Genomic DNA, 20,290 nt, shown 5'->3' on the forward strand with positions numbered 1-20,290 from the left:
TACATGTACACCAACAGTGATGCAAAAAAACGGTACGATGTTACCTAGGATGAATCATGGCTTGAAATTTGCTATAAAATACTGACATCTTAGCTTTAGAGAATGTTTCAAGGATTAGAACACCAAAAGTACAACACTGAGATAATGAACCCTCACATATTAACACACACATATTATGGATTCATCTTAAGGCATATTTTTATAGCAAGAGACTTACTTTACTAATGTAGCAAAACACCAGAACACGTTCTGTATGACTGACATACTACCAACACAATACAAATAAGGGCATATTTTCCTAGAATAGTTTGAAAGATGGTACAAATTCATGTTTCACTTGAAGAAAATTTCTCCCTCTTCCACCTCTCCTTGAAGTCATTGGGAAATCAATAGAAGCTGTGATGTCCACATTTGAAAGTGAAGGTATGGGTTGGGTCCATGGCACAGCAGTTAAAGGCATCACTTGGGATGCCTGGGTTCAAGTCCCAGCTGGATTCTGATTCCAGTTTCCTGCCAATATGTACCTCCTAGAAACAGATGATGGCTCTGGTAGTCAGGTCCCTGCCATATAAATGGACTGAGATCCTGGCTCCTGCATTTCATCTTGTGCAGTGCTGGCTACCGTAGGCACCTGAGCAGTGAGAGCAGGCAGTCGTAAGATCTGTCTCTCTGCCTTTAAAATAAGATGAAAAAAAAATTAATTTTAACATTTAAAGTAAAAGTTTTTGGAATTAAAATAAATGACCACTAGATGCCACTGTTGTCACTTTAAAAAGTTTTTACTTATTTGAGAGCCAGAGACAGAAAAAGCCAGCATTTTGATTTGCTGATTCATTCTCCAAATGCCTAGAATGGTGTTCTGGCCAGCTGGGGTCAAAGCCAGGAGCTGGGACTCAATGCAGGTCTCCCAAACCGGGTGGCAAGAGTCCAATCATTTGAGCCATCACCAGTACATCCCCAGGTCTGCAAAAGCAGGAACCTGCATACAGGAGCTCGAGCCAGGAACTGAACCCTGGCATTCAGATGAGGGATTCAAGTGGCTTACCACTAGCCCAACCTTGCTTTCTCTTTTTTTATAAAGTAAAAAGCCAAATCAGAAAACAGTTCAGAAACAACAAAATGAACTTTCATGTCCTAAGCAGTATTAAACAAAAATTGTTGGATTGTGTCAATAAAGAGACAAGATGGTTTTCACTACACAGAAGTTTATTGTGAAAGTAAACATACAAACACACAGCATGGCTAATGGTAGTAAAAACAATCTGATAGCTTAAGGCAAGTTTTAATGGAGATGAATTTAGAAAAGATGATGCAATGGTGTAATTTTGCTTAAATACAGATTAGGAAAAAAATATCAAATTGCATCAATAACTTAATAAAAGTAGTTCCAAAGCCTGCAGTACTGGAGATAAAGGGCTCATGATCTTAATGCCAGCATTAAGACAGACAGAAGCAGCGCGATATTAAATGACAGGAAAAATTCTGTATTTACAGAGGATGGCAACAGGAACACTTAATAACATTTGATCGTATTTACTGGTGGACTGAAAGTCCTCAGCTAGAAGCAAAAGAGAAAAATGTGTCATCATCATGTTCTTTAAAAAAAAAAAATTAAGTGCAGAAATCAAAAGCCAAGGAGCTCCACGATAAAGTAACCTAAAACACCACTGTAAGGATCACTTAAAAAGGCGATTCCCTCAGGGGAAGTTAGGGCACTGAGTGTGTAAACATGTGAGCTGAACAATACCAAATACCAACCAAATTCACTCACTGTACTTAGTTACAACATCAGCATCATCTTTCATGATGCATTACTGTTTATAATAATCTAAATACTCCTTACCATGCATGACTTCAAATATATAACAAATATCTTTATTTTGAGATACAGGATATCTGTTTATGAATTATAAGTCCTATATACAATGAAAGTCACACCTCCCTCAGTAATCAAGTATATATGCTTTTTCAATGCGATGAATGACCTTAATGACTTCAATTCATTCTCTGAATTCACTTTGTCAGCTTTACACTCTTAAAATAATGCCATTCTATTATGATAAAATACATTTTTGAAAAACTTCAGAAATGTAGTCACATTTAATGAATGTGACCAAGACACCTATTTGTAAGTAGGTGCCAAATGACTTAGCACTTTTTTTTCCAGTTTTGCATTAAAAAAAATTGCATTCAATTTGATAATAAGCCTATTTAAAAACATTCTTACACTAATTCATCTCCAAAGTACAGTTAATAGTCCTTTTGCAAAATACCATACATAACATGAATGCTTTTTCCAGAATAATTAATGGAAGAAAATGTATCTTCTACACAGATGAACATTTTCCCTCTAAGACTAATATTTTATCATCTGGCATTGTTTTTACAAAAGCATGCAATATAAAATACACAAAAAAGCAGCTATCTTAAACATGATTTTAATACAATATTACCTCTGTAGCTGACTCATCACTGTCTCCAGTTTAATATGTTGTTACATGAAGAAGTTGCAGTATCCCTTTTTTTGACTGACTTTAAAGAAAATCCCTGAATAAAACAGAAGCCAACTTGTGACTTCTTTAGGCATCTCAGTAGGAAATTAGTATTGAGAGTGGATATCTCCATTTAAACTCACGAATGCAGAATAGAATCTAAAATGGACTGGGGGCAGATGAGAGTTAAAACCAATTACAAAATTTCTATGTTTAAACAGGAGAGAAAAGAGTGCTAATCATTATCACTTAAAAGGATACTGCAACTTTAACAACTGTAAACTTCTTGTTGGAAGGCTGTGGCAGACAGCGCTAAGCTACTAGGTTTTTAGCTTGTAAATAATGCAAATTCGTCAGCAGTTTTAAAATGCTACAGACTATGAAAACAAAAAAGGAAATGTGGAAAACAAAATCCTCAACAATGCCTATCTAAAATAAAGCTGTATAACAATCACATCTAAAAGTAAAAAAAAAAAAAAAATTGAGCAATTGATTAGGGAAGAAATCCCTCTGAAATAAATTTTATTTTCTTGACTTGTTCTTAAATGACACAAATTTTTAAATTAAAATGGAGGAAAACAGCTTCACAAGTGGATAGTTTCAATTCACTAAAGTAATGCCAACAAGATAAGCTTGCATAGAAAAAAAATATCAAATCATTACTGGCTACATGCTTAAAAAACTAGAAATGCAGTTTTAATCATAGTGCAAAACCATGGCAGTCTGTGATGTCTGTTACTGCCTAAGGTTGAGAAAGAGATCGTAGTACCTCCAGTTATCACAGTTTCTGGTCTTTTAATCAATTATTTCCACCAACTAGAAGCAATGTGTCTATGCAGACGGGCAGCTCATTGGCTGCGCTAGCATTAACGAAGCTTGAGGCCGTCACCACCTAAATTGGAACCAGGACTAGGGTCTTGTTGTCTTCTTGCCTGCAATGACAACATTGTAACTTGGGATTAGAAACTGTCTTGAAAATAAAAATGCTAGATATATATAAAACTCAGCATCACACAAGAAAAATTTACAACTACAAATATTTCCAACAGTATCTTCACACGTAACACATAAAAAAATTGACATACTTTCCTTGAAATTTAAGAGTAAAAATCATTTTATATTCAAAACAGCATTATCCTAAAAATGTACTATGTAAAGACAACAGTTGTATTTATAGTTTTAGAACTAGAGAAATTTAATACATCAGCCAATTACCTTAGTACCAAGTATTTCCTTTTTGTAGCAACTATATCTAAAGAACCTTTTAAAGTTTAGTTTAGGGCTTAGTGCAGTAGCCTAGCGGCTAAAGTCCTCATCTTGCACACACCGAGATCCCATATGAGTGCTGTTTCTAATCCTGGCTGCTCCACTTCCCATCCAGCTCCCTGCCTGTGGTGTGGGAATGCAGTTGAGGATGGCCCAAAGTCTTGGGATCCTGCACCCACATGGGAGACCCGGAAGAAACTCCTGGCTTTGGGTCAGCTCAGCTCTGGCCTTTGCGGCCACATGTGGAGTGAACCAGCAGATGGAAGATCTTTCTGTTTCTCTCTATCTCCTTCTCTCTGTATATTTGCCTTTCCAATAAAAATAAAGTAAATCTTAAAATTTTTTATTTTAAATGCGAAAGGGAGGGAATGAGGGGGTGAATGACTGATTTTCTGTTCACTGGGTAACTCCCAATTTTCCAATAGCCAAGACAAAGTCAGGCTGAAGTTCAGAGCTGAGAACTCAACCCAGACCTCCCATGTGCATGCCAGGGTCCCAAGCACCTGAGCCAGCTGCCTCCCAGAATCTGCATTAGCAGGAAGCAGGAGTTTAAAGTGGAGTTATGACTTAATCTAGACGCTGATTTGGGATAGGGTATCTTAGCATGTGCTGTTCTAAGCCCTTTCCAAGAATGAATGAATTTCATACCTTCCAACAACAGGTACTATTATTATCCCCATTTCGGAGATAAACAGTGAGAAGTACTTAGTCTACTAACTACATGACTGAACAAGAATGAACTCTATTGGCCACTTGAGTTTTAACTAGACGTATCTAACTCAATAAAATAAAATTTTAAAAATTACCATGGATACAGACACTATACTACAAATAAAGCAGAAATATAAAACTTACATACTTATAATTACCAGACATATCTCTAGAACAGTATCAACTTAGAGGCTTGACAATCCTAAAGAATAAACATTCTTATTCAAATTATCTATGTCTAGTTACTTATTAGAGAGCATCTACCAACTATAAGTCATGCATGAAACTTTACACAAATGTCTGTTTTTATCCAGAACATGGTTCCTCCACCAAGTTTTTCTATCCAACATAATAATAATATCCAACATAATGATGTTAGATAATGATAACTTCATTTTATCAGTTTTTAGGCAAAATCCTTTAAGTTTCCCTTTTAACATCTCTTTCACACCCAAATTTTTTTAAATTGTTATTTTTTTAAGCTTTAGATGAGTTACAGACAGAGATTTTTCTATCCACTGGTTCGTTCCCAAAATAGGTGCAATAGCTAGAACTGGGCCAGTCCAAATCTGGGAGCTAGGAGCTTCCTCCAGGGCTCAAACGTGGGTGCGGGGGCCAAAAGACCTGGGCTACCCTCTACTGCTTTCCCGGACCATTAGTAGGAAGCTGAATTGTAGTAGAGCAGCTGAGACACAAATCAGCACCTATATGGGATGCCAGCACCACAGTGAGAATCAACCTGATATGCCACTGTGCTGGTTCCCCAAAGCAAATTCTGATGGCTTCATGTTTATTAGCCTTACAATCTCTGTCTACCCCTATTATTCTCATCTAGTTCCAGCTGCCATCATGCTTAACTCTAACCTCTGCTATGATCCCATATTAATTGCAATGACTTACATAATCTGAAGCTAAATGAAACTATAGATTAACATCACAAACATACCCAAAATCTGTGTCAATTTCTAAATACAAAATTAGCCAAAAATCATATTCCAATTTTAACTTTTAAGCTCTAAAATAGGGTCAGTGTCATGGTACAGCACATTAAGCTGCCACTTGTGATCAGCATCCCCTGCATGCCAGTTTGAATACCGGTCACTCCACCTCTCATTCAGCTTCCTGCTAATGTACCTGGGAAAGGATGGGAAATGGACTGTTACAAGGTTTGGGAAATGAGCCAGCGGATGGACTGTCCCCCTCTGTCTGTCTGTCTCTCTCCCAGTCCCTCCCTCTTTGTAATTCTGGCTTCCAAATAAATTAAGTAAGATCTAAAACAATGATTACAAAAACAGCATCCTTTAACTTAAAAAAAAAAAATCCTCTAAAGTTCTGTAAAGAAAGTTTGCCCAAAAGCCCCAGCTGTGTCACCATTTCTCAGATGGGTTAGACAATGAAACAGTAGCTGGATCACTTATTTTCAAACAAAATCCAACACAATTTCATCTTTCCTATAAACTCTGACATATTTCTTTAGCCAAGTTTAAGTATTTCATTAGCAAACTACACATTAACTGTATCTTAGCACATTCCTTTCAATTCAATGGTCAGGCTAAATTTATGCCGTATGCTTTAGGCTGCAAGAGCTATGGAATGCATATATATCAGAAAAACAATTTATGTTTCACATACAATCAATGCTAAGTGCAGTATAAGAACAGATCAATTTTGTGGAATCAGAGATAGTAATATAAGCTTCTGGTTTCAGTCAATGAAGGTTATAAAGGGGCTGAGCAATGAAAAAACCCTGAGAAAAATCAATCCTAATTATCTATTTATAAATCACTACTAAAAAAATCAGTACTAACCTATCAGTAATACACTGTGAAAATATTTTAGTTTTCTTGAGATAAGAGCAATTTTAAAAATTAATGGTACAAATAGGTAGCACAGAAAGTCACCAATAGTTTTTCTAATAAAAATAAATACATCTTTACTGTATTTTTTTTAAAGATTTACTTATTTTTATTGGAAAGTCAGATATACAGAGAGCAGAGACAGGAAGATCTTTCGTCCGATGGTTCATTTCCCAATGACTGCAATGGCTGGAGCGGAGCCAATCTGAAGCCAGGAGCTCCTCCAGGTCTCCCACACGGGTGCAGGGTCCCCAGGCTTTGGGCCGTCCTTTCCCAGGCCACAAGCAGGGAGCTGGATGGAAAATAGGGCTGCTGGGACTAGAAACAGCACCCATATGGGATCCCGGTGTGTGCAAGGTGAGGACTTTAACCACTATGCTATCGTGCCGGGCCCAAAATACTATATTTTTTTGTTAAAGCATGGAGAACAAGAGTAAAGAAAAGACATTCTGCTCTCTTTCAGGCTTTTGTTTCTATGTACACTGATTGTGAAGAAAGATCTGAGAAACATGTGAGAATCAAACTACGAGGGGAAAAAGTTTGCGTGACAGCCAGAAGGGGGAAGACCAGCTTGCTGCCAAGAAAGCCACTGTACGGCCTGCCATAGGAGCGGACGACTGCAGGCATGGCCTTAGCCTCCCACCAAGGCCGTTTTCTAACGTAGCCTGAGTGTTTTGGAAAGGATTCCTCTACAGGCAATACTCTAGACTAGACAGTAGCACAGAAACCGAATTCCACCATCCTGAATACATCAAGTCTGCAATTTCTTGTTTCTTTCTCTCCAGTCAATCCCCAAGTTCCTTGATGCTAACCTTTGTCAACAGTTAATCCAGAAAAGGGTTTTAATATAAAGCAAATGTCATGAAGCCTGACTTCAGAACACAAATCTGTTTTTAATAAATCACAATTAGTCTAGGCATTCTCTTACAGACCAGTTGTTCCTGCTTTATTCCACTAGAGCATCACCTAGCACACTGGCAATTCCAGGTTCTAGGAGGCGGTCATGAGATGACTTCAAATGAAAGCAAAGAATATGCACCAACAATTGCAGTTGGCTGGGGTCTTCCAGCACAAACGAAGAACAGGGTGTCCCGAAAGAAGGAAATCTCTTGGTTGATCTCCATTCTTTTATTACCCAAATCAGCAAAAACAATTGCTGAAAATTCTTTTTGGGAAAATGTCTCAATGAATAAAAATGTCTATAACTCATGTAATGTATATAATATGTCTAGATACTAGGTACTCATTTTCTGTTTGATATGTGGCTAAAAATAAAAAGAACTACAGAATTTTTCAAAAAAGCTGCAATGGTCAGGACTGAGCCAGGCTGAAGCTAAGAAATTTGGTACTCCATCTAGATCTCCACATGAGTGGGAGAAGCCCAAGTACTTGGGCCATTTTCCTTTGCTGTTCCTGGCACATGACCAGGGAGCTGCACTGGAAGTAGAATGTGTGGGACTTGAATTAGCCCTAATACATAATGTTGGCATTGTAAGTGGTGACTTAACCCACTGTGCTACAACTGGCCCCAAATTACAGAACTTTAATATTTGCTTATTCTTATTAGAAAAGCAGTTATAGAGGAGAGACACAGAGAGAGACCTTCCATCCACTGGTACACTCTCCAAATGACCACAACAACTGCATTTGAGCCCATCATAAGCCAGGAGCTTCTCCCAGGGCTCCCATGTAGATGCCGGGGCTCAAGAATTTCAGCCACACATGCTGCCTTCCCAGGCTAGAAGCAGGGAGCTGGATCAGAGGCAGAGTAGCTGGGACTCAAACCAGTATCCATATGGGACACCAGAGTCACAGGTGGAGACAGCCTGCTATCCACTGTGCTGCCTCAAATTGCAGAATTTTATTTGATTATTTTTTAAAATTTTGCTTTATTTTTGCTATATTGTTTACACAGTGGACAAGAATGCAGCCCAGGAGGACTACTGATTAGGGTGGGAAGGGTTGAGCTATGGGGAAAGGTAGGTGGGACAAATGCTTCCAATCTTCCTCTCCTTCCCCCTTTTTTCATTTTTTGGGGAGGGGTAAGGAGGAGGGGAGGATGGCTGCTCCCTGCTAAGTTGCAGGATTTTTAAGTGGCAAAGTATGTCAGAGATCTAGCTCAAATCCCACTGTACAGAATACAAGCCTGAGACTAAGGTGGAGTGGCAGCCTCAGTATCACATGGTTGCCTAGAGGCAGAGGTTAGAACCTGCATTTCGAGCTCTGGAAAACAACGAACCCTTAGCTTAAAATTCATGTTAGCCTCTCCAGTCACTGAAGAGGAAAGTAAAGAGAAATTTGAAGTCCTGATACGAGAAGAAAGCACCTTTCTCACACTACTTATAAAGGTAAAAGCAGGATTAACAGATAATTATAATAACCTGCAATAAGCTAATTTCAAGAACTAGTTAATGGGAACATCCAAAATACACTTTATAAAGTAGACAATTCCAGGAAAACTTGAAGCATCAAATAATACTTCCAAATAAATCATCTATATTTCTAGGCTGAGACAAGGAAGACTCTACCCTTTTATTATGTGGACTCTAGGGTAATTTCCTACCCTCTCTTAACCTAAGTTCATCAAAAGAGATACATCTTGTAAGAACACTTAAGAATGAAGTATAAACCAGAGCCTGGCGTGGCAGCCTAGTGGCCAAAGTCCTCGCTTTGAACGCGCTGGGATTCCATATGGGCACTGACTGGTTCATATCCCGGAGGACATGCTTCCCATCCAGCTCCCTGCTTGTGGCCTGGGAAAGCAGTCGAGGACGGCCTGAAGCCTTGGGATCCTGCACTTGTGTGGGAGACCCAGAAGAGGCTCCGGATTTTGGATTGGCTCAGCTCCAGCTGCTGCAGCCACTTGGGGAGTGAATCATCAGACTGAAGATCTTCCTCTCTGCCTCATCTCTGTGTATCCGATTTTCCAATAAAAATAAATAAATCTTAAAGAAAAAAGGAATCAAGTATAAGCCAAAATTTATAATGTATATTTCCCTGACATATAGTACATACCTATGGTGTTACTACAAAGCTACTCTCTACTTCCTAATTTACCTTTAGGAATTCTAGAATCCTCTTCTTCCTTTCTCAGGTGTCCAATTCTCAGTTCATATTCCCAGTTCTCTCTCATCTGCTGCATGAACCCAGAACACAACCCAGGAAGGCCCAACAGAGACATATTTTTTAGCTGGTTTGTCTATACACAAGAATGAATATTGGTAGAGTTACATGACTTGAAAACTGAAGTCTCTGGAAACTTTAAAATAGAGGCTGAATTTTTTTTCTTGGACCACACAGAAATCAAAGGCTCCAAAAATATGCAAAACACAAACATAAAAACCACATAAGCTTTTTGCCTGTTTTTATTTCCAAACAGTTTCCACATAAAAATTCTCCTATGATTGGTAAAACTGCCTGCCTATAGTAGAATAAGAATTATTCACCCGTTTTGACATTAAAGACAACCATTTATTTGCTAACATTTCCTAATCTAAAGGAATGAAAGCATTTTCTAGGTAATGATGGAGAACATCTTTCTCGGTGCACTATTACCTTGCTGCTGAATTGAGAGCTAACAGCACAGTATTACCTTAGGGCCAAGAAGTCAGCCAATTTGCTGACAGCTTCTAGAAACAGAAAATGTTCAAGCAGCAACACAATAGATGGCAGGCATTATTCCCAACGCATCTATACCCAGAGCACCGGGCCTGTCCCTCATTAACCTCAACCTTCCTTCAGAAAAGCCAAAAGATATCTGAACTACAGAGAGCTGTGTAACTAGAAGAGACCTGCCATAGGAAGCATGTCAACACTTCCAAACCAATGAAGCCCTCAGTCAGAAAAAGGTGCTGGGGCTACTTCCATGCAACAGCCAACACTAATGGGTGGCACTTCACAGAAGTAATAGCTGTGATTAATTTTTTTATCCTTTTAATGTAATAAAGGAAAATTTATTTATCTTTATTTGAAAGGCAGATTTACAAAAAGAGAGAAGAGAGAGACAGAGATTTTTCCATTTGCTGGTTCACTACCCCAGTGGCCACAACAACCAGGAGCCTGGAGTTTCCTCTAGGTCTCCCAAGTGGGCACAGGGGCCCAAGCACTTGGGCCATCTGCTGCTGCTTTCCCAGGCACATCTTCAGGGTGCTGGGCCAGAAGTGGAGCAGTCAAGGTCTAAATCAGCACCCCATATGGGATGTTGGCACAGCATGCTGAGTAAGTTAAGCACTACTATGCCATGGTGTCAGTTCCTTCTTTTTATTAAAGAAGAGTACTCAGATTGTTAAGTATATAACTTGTTGAGTCTTCACCAAGTAAACATACTCATGTAATTAGCACCCAGATGAAAAGACAATACAAAATTTTTACAAGGTGGGGCCTTCTTCATGCTCCCTCCAAGTAACCACTCAATCCCCAGGGCAAGTGTGATCTCCCCCTCCCACAGAGCCAAAGAAGATCCAAGTTCCCTTATTGATTGCCTCAAAACCCCAACCAACCAAGATAACAGCAGCAAAATGATACCTTTAAGTTTCACAGTCTGAAGGCAGGGTATGCCCACAATGACTGCCTCATTGCCATGCCAGAAACACTGAGCCACGTGCACGGCTAGCAATAGGGTGGGGTGGTAAAGAATCTGGCTGTCCCCAATCCCCTCCCGAGCATCAGACACTGAGCCTGGCAGCAATCTGCAATGGAGCTTTTACAGATGAAGTTCTGCTACTAACCTTGCGGTCATTCTACCACATCTAAACTCCTCAAGCTTAAATTATGCCACCTACCGGGTTCTCTGAAAACACCTCCGGGACCCCAGAATAATTCCCATCCTGCTTTATTCATGTTTTTACACTTTCATCTAAATTATACACTGGGATTCTATATAACATTTCAAATGAAGGATTTCACATTTTAAAAAACTGTAGGTCAGGGAATACAGATAGCAAACTCATTATTTCATGTTAATATTAAAAACAAATTTTACTTCTTTCCTGAAGAGATAATAGATGTAGGTAGCACACAAGTCATAAAGAGATAAAGGATACACAGTGAAAAGCAATAATTCTCCTTTTTTCCCTCAGGCAGCTGGCTCCCCGCCATTTGCGGCTCTACCAGAAAACGACTATGCACAGTCACATACATCCTTTAAAGCATCCAGGGTCACAGTATTTTGGAACATTTTACATTACACACCAGTGAGTCAACAGTTTGCTATTTACTAAAATAAACAATGTTTCTTTATTTGTCAAGTTAAAGACAATCTGCCATTATCTCAGCAAGGTAAAGAAAATACTGTACTACTAAAATAGTCTTTTCCAGAAAAATGAGAAAAAGAAAATTCCAAACCCTGCCATGAGGAATAATGGATTGAAAACTTCACAAATTACACAAGACAGTGAAATAAAAGAATGCCAATGGAGTCTTTCTTCTTAAATTATTATTCTTTAACTGAAGTCAGGTTAAAAGACACTGGTGAAATGAAAACCTTTTGGACCACCAACCACTTGGGAGTCCTGTTTCTACTGCATGAAGCCTTAACCTTAGCCATACTTCCAATACTTAGGAACAACACTGTTGAAGATTTAGCACCGCAGGGCTGGAAGCCTCAGAGGTTATCTAAACAGTGGCAGAGAGCCCCAACCATCTGGGTTGCCAGGACCTCAGGTTTCCAAGGACCACTTACTGGGTTACTGCCACCCACAAGTTACCACCACTCCCTGGCCCTCCTCGCCAGTCAGGCATCAGGACCACCCACTGGAACCATTATTATTCTTTTCTGTCTCAGCCTTTCTATTCCGGGCAAAATTGGTTTCTAACTTATGGCAGATTTTATTTTTCAACTTAATCATCTTTATAGGGAGTGTGGAAATTAATTCCCCAGTGGAAGGGCGTATTTGTGGAGACCTCCTGGTTAGGAAACCATGATTTGTCCTCACTTTTCCTTCCACTGACCAACTTATTTGAAGAACAGTGAATCAATTTTCTCGAGTCTTAGCTTCATCAACTGTTACAAGAATGTTAGATTAGATGATATTTGAATCCCTAAAGATGCATAAATTATACAATATTTTTCTCCACTGTTGTTCTTTTAGGAAATAGAAGTCATACTACAATAAAACAATCTAACATTAAGAATTGGGGGTAGGTGCTGGATAGCTACTCCCACTGGAGAGCATGAGCTGGGACCAGACTAGGTAGGGCTGCAGCACCTGTGCGCCTCATATGGACCAGATCAGGGAAGAGCCAGGACGGGCGGACTATTCCTACTAGTGTTAACAAAACGGGAGGGGGTGAGAGCTGTCGGGGCTTAGCCGTAGCAGAAGCTGGCACTAGGGGCCATTACTGTCAAGTCCAACCACAGGGCCACCTGGAGAGAGCACAACCGAGAGTGAGAGTGACCTGGGAGGGAAATAGTGGGCTCCCCTCTCTTGGGTCAACACTCCCATGGGAGGGCACAATAACAACTAGGACAGGGGCTGGGTTGGCTAGACAGAGAGGCACTCAACAACATCCGTGAGGGCTGGACAGTTGAGCTGGTTGGATGGAACTAAGCTCCAATACCCTTCGACATTTACGAGAGCCCAATGGGATATGGGGCAGACTGAACTAGGCTGCTACACATGCTGGCAAATCAGGGCAGGGGCGGGCCAGGTGGGGGTTATTGGGGATTGCTCCCACTAGGCTGCAGCTCCCAGTGGTTGGTGTGATGGCCGAGTACGTGACAAGCAGAACCAGGATGGACTACAACACCCATTGATTCCAGTGGAAGTCGAGGCTCAAGATGGAACCAACCCAGCAATTGCAACCACCAGCTGAATGGGGACCAGAGAAGGTCTCCCCAAGAAGCCGTTGAATTTATCTGGACAATAAGATGCTGGACTCTATGCTTGGTATATGCTTGCAATGAAGGAATCTCAACTGAACTTGAACTGTGGTTACGCAACAAGGTGGAGGAATCCACCATGGGGGGAGGGTAAGAGGAGGGGTGGGGGGGAATCCCAGTACCTATAAAACTGTGTCACATAATACAATGTAATTAATAAAAGCAAAAAAAAAAAAAAAAAAAAAAAAAGAATTGGGGGTAGGGGCAGTGTTCAAAAAAAGGAAGCAAAATATATTCACACAAAGTGCAAAAAGACATTTAACTCCAAAATTGCCCACGTGACCACCAGTGAATGCTCTGGAGTCAGATTCCAGACCAGTTTTGTAGATGACAGTTCTCCTCCTGAGCTAATGTTTTAAATTAGTGCTGGAAGGGACTACAGGATCTTGAATCATTGATGAAAATTTAACTGTTTCTCTAGGCTCCAGGTCATAATGCAGAAGTGCTCCGATACACTTTAGAGAACTAAAAGGATATTCGTGTTACCAGACTATTCAATTAACTGGAACCAGCACTGTGGTCGGGCTTTTAGTGCTAAAGAAGTACTCCAGAGCTATCGTTTACTGTAAGCACACACATACGAAGCACCATACTAAGTGCTTAATGAGCATTTTCCCATTTAATTCTTGAAACAATTTTCATGAGAAAACTGGAGCTTAAGAAAGACTAGCAGCTGATGTTGTAAGAATCTTAGTTAGGCCTGACTACCAACCTCTTACAGAAAACAAGCCCAACTGCAAGCAACATATTTAACACCTCAAACAACACACTGATTTGCTTATGTACACACATAAACTCACACCAGAATGATTTTTTTCAAGTAATAACAGAAGATCAACAACCCAGAATAGACAAGTCTTTATCATTAATCTGTTTCCCTGCAATATACAAAAACTTTCTAGTTGTTCCACTGTCAAATAGTTATTATTAGCCAAACAGCAATTCAGAAAATTACTTACTTGAAAGGCAGAGCAACTGACTGAGAGAGCAACAGAGACCCTTCCTCTGCTGCTTCATTCCCCTAATGCCTGCAACAGCAACCATCAGGCCAGACCAAAGCTAGGAGTGAGGAACTCCATCAGTCTCCCAGAGGCAGCAGGGAGCTAGGCATTTATACCACCTTCCCAGGGTGTGTACACCACCAGGAAGCTGGATCTGAAATGGAGGCCAAACTTGATCCCATGAACTCCAACACAGGAAGCAATCATCACAAGCAGTGACTCAACCTGCTGCAACACAATGGCCACTCCTGAAGAGCGCATTTTAGAAAACGATCCTCAGGTTCTTTTAAGGCCACATTAGCCTGCTCCACAAAGACTATGTTCTGACTTGGCAAGCTCTGTACTCCTCCGTTCCTTTGCATACAATGTTTCTTCTATCCAACATGTTTTTCTCAACTTGTCCAGCAGGTTCACTATTCCTTCAAGTTCTGGCAAGTGTGTTCTGGAAATCCCCTGGACCGAGGCTGATGTAAGGCTTCCCTATATGGCCACTGTCCTGCTTTCAGCCCCCATAAATAGGTAAGATGGCTGCTAAAGAGCACTGCAACTACCTGTTTATACATTCATTTCCCTTCCAGACTGACAAATACTCAAAGGCAGATGCCATGCATTTTCAGGCACATTATCCAGCCTCTAATGCAGAATACAGCAACAAGGTGAGTTTTACAACTAATGTAAACCAACAAGTTTTATAAACAAAATCTTCCCAGAGACCAGTATATTATCTGCTTTACAATTTTGTACCTCAGTTTGGCAGAATGGAATTTGTTTTCTGAAAATATCCATTTAACAACTAAATACAATATACAGAATACTGTGGTGGGGCAATATAATGGATAGAAAGGTTGGGCCCAATTTTAAGGAATCTCAATAAAGTGATATACAAGCACATTTATAATTACTTCAGTACACTGTTTAACAAGAACACTAATAGAAACAACTGCTATGGAAACTACACAGAGGGAGGGTTAATTATGATTTAGAAAGACTACAAAATGTCTTGACAGATAATACTAAACCTGGGTCTGGACGAATGGCTCTAAAATTACATTGGTACATAAAGAAAACATAAGATGACTAAAGTGATTCAGAAATATAAGTTAACAGATGCATACTGTACATTTAGAAGCGTGTACATTTTACTGATGCAGAATGAAAAGAACGGTTTGGGAGTCTTATCTCAGGAATTAGAAAAGCTCCAGAGGGAGCAAACATGGCACATACATCCCTCCTAGAAAGTACATCGTCTCCACACTAGAAAGTATTCTTGGGAATGTCTTCAGTCATTATCAGCCCATCAGATTCACGACCTCATTCATGAAGACAGTTGTCAGTTACTAAAGATACTGCTTTTTACTTCATACATTAAACAATGAATAGGCTTAATATTTGAAAAATATACTGTAACACAAAAGAAAAAAAAGAATACATATGGAAAATAGCAGCCCTAACGGCAGCTGACTCCCAGCAGTGTCACACACTGCAAGAATGCTCTCGTATCTCATCTGTCTTACTTTACACTCGAGGGGACTTGGTCCCAGAAAGAAGCACTAAGTTGCCCAAATTGTCTGACACATTGAGTTGCAGAGCCAGATTCAAAATTTCAATCAAGTTCCAGAAGCTGGTCCCTTCACAACCGTCTTTGTACATATTTACACTGAATTAACAATGCAACAAACACATACAGCAAATAAGATATATCATTTCAATTATTTTTAAGTATATAGTTCAGCAGTGTTAAGTATATTCAAATTATGCAACGAATCTCTACAATTCTTATCTTGCAAAACGGAAATCCTACATTCATTAAACAACCACTCTCCAGCTCCACTGGTAATCACCATTCTATTTGCTGTCTGTAAGAATGTTTTTAAACATTTATTTCTTTTGACTGCAAAGTCAGATTTACAGAGAGAAAGATCTCCCATTTGCTGGCTCACTTCCCAGGTGGCCACAATGGCCGGAGCTGAGCCAATCCAAAGCCAGGAGCTAGGAGTTCTTCCAGGTCTCCCGTGTGGGTGCAGGGTCTGAAGGCTTTGGGTCGCCCTACACTGCTTTTCCAGGCCACAAGCAGGAAGCCGAAAGGGAAGTGCAGTAGCCAGGATATGAACCAGTGCTCATTTGGGATCCTGGCACATGCACAGTGAGGATTAGCCACTAGGCTATAGCACCGGGCACTGTCTGTATGAATTTGACTACTGTAGCCTCATAACACCAATTTGATATCTGAAAATTACTCTATTAAGATTATTTACTATAATCAAATTTACTGCCTTTTGATTATAAAAGGTAAATACATGCTTCTTCTATTTTTCCTTGGTGAAATATTCATATTACCGAGTTTATAAATTTTAAGCACATGATAGACATGAATGTTTGACAACTTTTTTTTTACTTACTAGGCTTTTTGGCTTTTTTAAGACATTGATTTATTTTTACTAGAAAGTCAAAATGGGGGAAGCAAAGACATATTCTGCTGGTTCACTCTCCAAACAGAAGCAATGGCCAGAACTAGGCAGGTCTGTGGCTGGAAGACAGGAGTTTCGTTCAGGTATCCCACACAGCTGCAGGAGCCCAAGGTCATCCCCTAGGCCATTAGTAGGGAACTGGACTGGAACTAGAGCAGCAGGAACTAGAACTGGCAATCATATGGATGCCAGCACCACAAGCAGAAGATTAGCTTGCTATGCTAAGGTTCTACACTAAGGTCAGAAGTGTGCCTGCCCTGACATACTAGGCCTTTAAAAAGATTTTTAATGAGCCCTGGTTTGTGTCCCAAGCTGCTCCACTTTCTATCCAGCTCCCTGCTTGGGGCCTGGGAAAGAAGTGTAGGGTTACCCAAAGCCTAGGGATCCTGCACCTACATGGGAGACCTGGAAGCAGTTTCTAGGCCTCTGGTGTCAGACTGGCTCAACTCTTGTGACCGCAGCCACTTTGGGGACTGAATCAGCAGATGGAAGATCTTGTACTGTCCCTCTCTCCTTCTCTCACTGTAAACTTTATGTTTCAAATAAAAAGAAATCTTTGCAAGATGAAATGATTAATTTTGGGCAGCAGGAAGAGGTCATGACTCAAGATTCAACAGGGGGTCATGAGCATACGTACTCACAGTGGGAGGTTGTTGGGGTGGCTATCAAAGTTTTACTTTTTCACCTGTATAATTAATTACAAGGTGTTAGCCTCATAATAATTAGCTACATACTTCTGTTGTATAGATTTCTACAACTGCATTTTCTTTGATAACAAAAAGGTTATCAAAAAAGTTGAACAAAATATCTGAATTCCATTTTTTTTTGTGTGTTTGAAAATATTACACTTTTTCTAGTGAAGAGATTACCCAGCGACTGAAAATCATACTGTTACAAGATCAAGACAATTCAATGAAAAATGGTATTTCTGAACAGTTTCAGTAATGTTCTAGATGTATTTTCTATGTAAATAGGTGATTCTTACAAAAAACTTCAAAAATAAATGAAGGGGAAAAAAAAAGATGTGGGATAGTTGGCCAAGTGAATTAAACTATATCTTGTTACAACAAATCATTTACGAAGACCAATAAAGGAGTAATTTATTACAAAGCTTAAAATAAGAATATCTTTATAACAATTACCTGTAATAAAATATAAAGCCAGGGATTATCTTTTTTAAAAAAATGAAAGACAATGTTAAATTATTTAAAAGACATTACACACAAATATCACAAACACAGCCTGAGAGTTTGGGGAGAGTACTAACCAGTTACTGCCAGCAGCTGTGAAACTCTCACCTCCATTTCCTCCCGATGAGACCTGTCTCTATCTTCAAACTCACGTGTCCTTCTCCGAGCTTCTTCGAAGGCCTGCTGTGCTAGTGCATCTTCCTGCTGTCAAAACACATTGAGACAGCTATTTTAACAGGTTTATGAAACAACTTAAAATTCAGTGATGCCTTCTTTTTGAAGGAAATAGTTTCAGTGAAAATACAAAACACTATAAAAATTAACATCGGAGGTATGTTTAATGAGATTTAAAACAGTATATTTTCAAGTTTCATATTATACCTTAGTAATAGCAATCATGTTCAATAACGTGCTTTTCTTTCCTTTCCTCATCTTTTACCAAAATAAAGTTTTGATTAATTCAACATTTAAATCACAGAACAAGAAAATAAACACCTCTATTGTCTTACATTTATTTTTATTTTAAAAGCAGATTTTATAGTGAGAGAAGGATACAGAGATCTATTCACTGTTTCACTTTCCAAATGCCAGAACTGAGCCAGGCTGAAGCAGGAACCTGGAATTCAATCCGGGTTGTCTGTATGGATGGCTGGAAATAAACTGAGTTATCTCTTGTTGCCTCCCAAGGAGCATTTTAGCAGGAAATTGGAATCAAGCTGGAACCTGAACCTACGGCACTCTAATGCAAGTATCACAAGAGGTGTCTCACATCTAACACCCATTCTTCTACCCTCCCTTGGTCTCAGCAGTTGGCATCTTTCATTTATCCTAGAAACCTGAGCCATCTTTGACTTTATACTCTCATCATCTCCACAGGCAATAAACCTCCATTTCTCTTTCAACCTGTTTTAGAATTTTTTTTTAAGATTTATTTATTTTTATTGCAAAGTCAGAGATAGACAGAGAGGAGGAGAGACAGAGAGGAAGATCTTCCATCTGATGATTCACTCTCCAAGTGAGCATAACAGCCAACGCTATGCCGATCCAAAGCCAGGATCCAGGAACTTCTTCCAGGTCTCCCACCCAGGTGCAGGGTCCCAAGGCTATGGGCTGTCCTTGACTGCTTCCCTAGGCCACAAGCAGGGAGCTGGATGGGAAGTGGAGCTGCTGGGATTAGAACCAGAGCCCATATGGGATCCCAGCGCATTCAAGACGAGGACTTTAGTCACTAGGCCACGCCGCCGGGCCGTTTTCAGAATCTTTATTCTCCTTCACTCCTAGAAACATTTTCCTAGCTCAAGCCCCTAAGAGCTCTTACCCAGATTACTACACTTCTCCTGGTCTTTTTGTGCTTCTATGAGCAGCGTCCCCAACCACAAAGACATCAGAGCACACCTAAAGCACGTTCCCACCACAGTGCTCCCAGTGATCTATGTGTGCTATGACAGGGTGTGATGTCTCTGGCACAGGAGGCACGCACACACTTTTGAAAATGTGCTAAGATTTCTGATAATATACTTGAAAAGATTAAAAGTTCCACACTAAGGTCAGAAATCATCAGTATTCACTTTCTGAGACTCACTGCAGCAAGGGCTGACCATATGACTCAGTTCTAGCCCACTGAAGTCCTAGTCAGTTTAAGAACCATTTCCCCATTCTTTCTGCCCGGGAAGGGATGGAATCTCATGTCGAATATGGTAGAGCAGGAAGATGAAAAGATCCATGGTTGTTCTAACAGGCCTGGATTGTGTGCTATCTTATTTCACATGACAAATTCTGTCATAGCAAGTTAAACCTCTACCAGTGGCACTGGCATTCCTATACAGGTACTGGTTCAAGTCCTAGATGCTTCAGGTCCAATCCAGCAACCTGTTAATAGCTTCGGAAAGCAGCGGAATGTGGCCCAGTGCTCGAGTCCTAGTACCCAAGGGGAAGTTTTTTTTTTTAAGATTTATTTATTTTTATTGCAAAGTCAGAGATATACAGAGAGGAGGAGAGACAGAGAGGAAGATCTTCTGTCTGATGATTCACTCCCCAAGTGATCACAATGGCCAGTGCTGCGCTGATCCAAAGCCAGGAACCAGGAACCTCCTCCAGGTCTCCCACATGGGTGCAGGAATCCAAGGCTTTGGGCTGCCCTCAACTGCCCTCCCAGGCCACAAGCAGGGAGCTGGATGGGAAGTGGAGCCTCTGGGATTAGAACTGGCACCCATATGGGATCCCAGCATATTCAAGGTGAGGCCCCCAGCCGCCAGGCCACCACACCAGGCCCGGGAAGAAGTTTCTGAATTAGGACTGGCCCAGCTTTGACCAATGCAACGACTTGAGGAGTGAACCAGCAGAAGGAAGATCTGTTTCCCCTTCTAACTTTCAAATAAAGATGAATACATTTTTATTAAAAAAAATCCTCCCTCAGTAGGATTTTA

General features: G+C 40.2%; 1 protein-coding gene across 5 annotated transcripts in view; it reads right to left on the reverse strand.

Annotated features, from left to right (window-relative positions):
- Positions 1-1,188: 1,188 nt before the first annotated feature.
- The window catches only part of LOC121167684 (core-binding factor subunit beta), a 46,485-nt gene continuing 27,383 nt past the window's right edge, over positions 1,189-20,290 (reverse strand). For 3 of the 5 annotated variants that reach the window (XM_040997236.1, XM_040997237.1, XM_040997233.1), the window contains 2 exons: positions 17,973-18,068; positions 1,189-3,424 (listed from right to left, as the gene is read on the reverse strand). In XM_040997236.1, coding sequence (XP_040853170.1) covers positions 3,359-3,424; positions 17,973-18,068 — 162 coding nt within the window. In that variant the 3' untranslated portion in view covers positions 1,189-3,358. Of the gene's footprint in view, positions 3,425-17,941; positions 18,069-20,290 lie in introns of all 5 variants that reach the window. The other 2 variants (XM_040997234.1, XM_040997235.1) reach the window with 2 other exon arrangements.

Source organism: Ochotona curzoniae, unplaced genomic scaffold (assembly GCF_017591425.1).
Source record: "Ochotona curzoniae isolate NIBS_2020 unplaced genomic scaffold, NIBS_Ocur_1.0 patch423, whole genome shotgun sequence".
NCBI classification, from domain to species: domain Eukaryota; kingdom Metazoa; phylum Chordata; class Mammalia; order Lagomorpha; family Ochotonidae; genus Ochotona; species Ochotona curzoniae.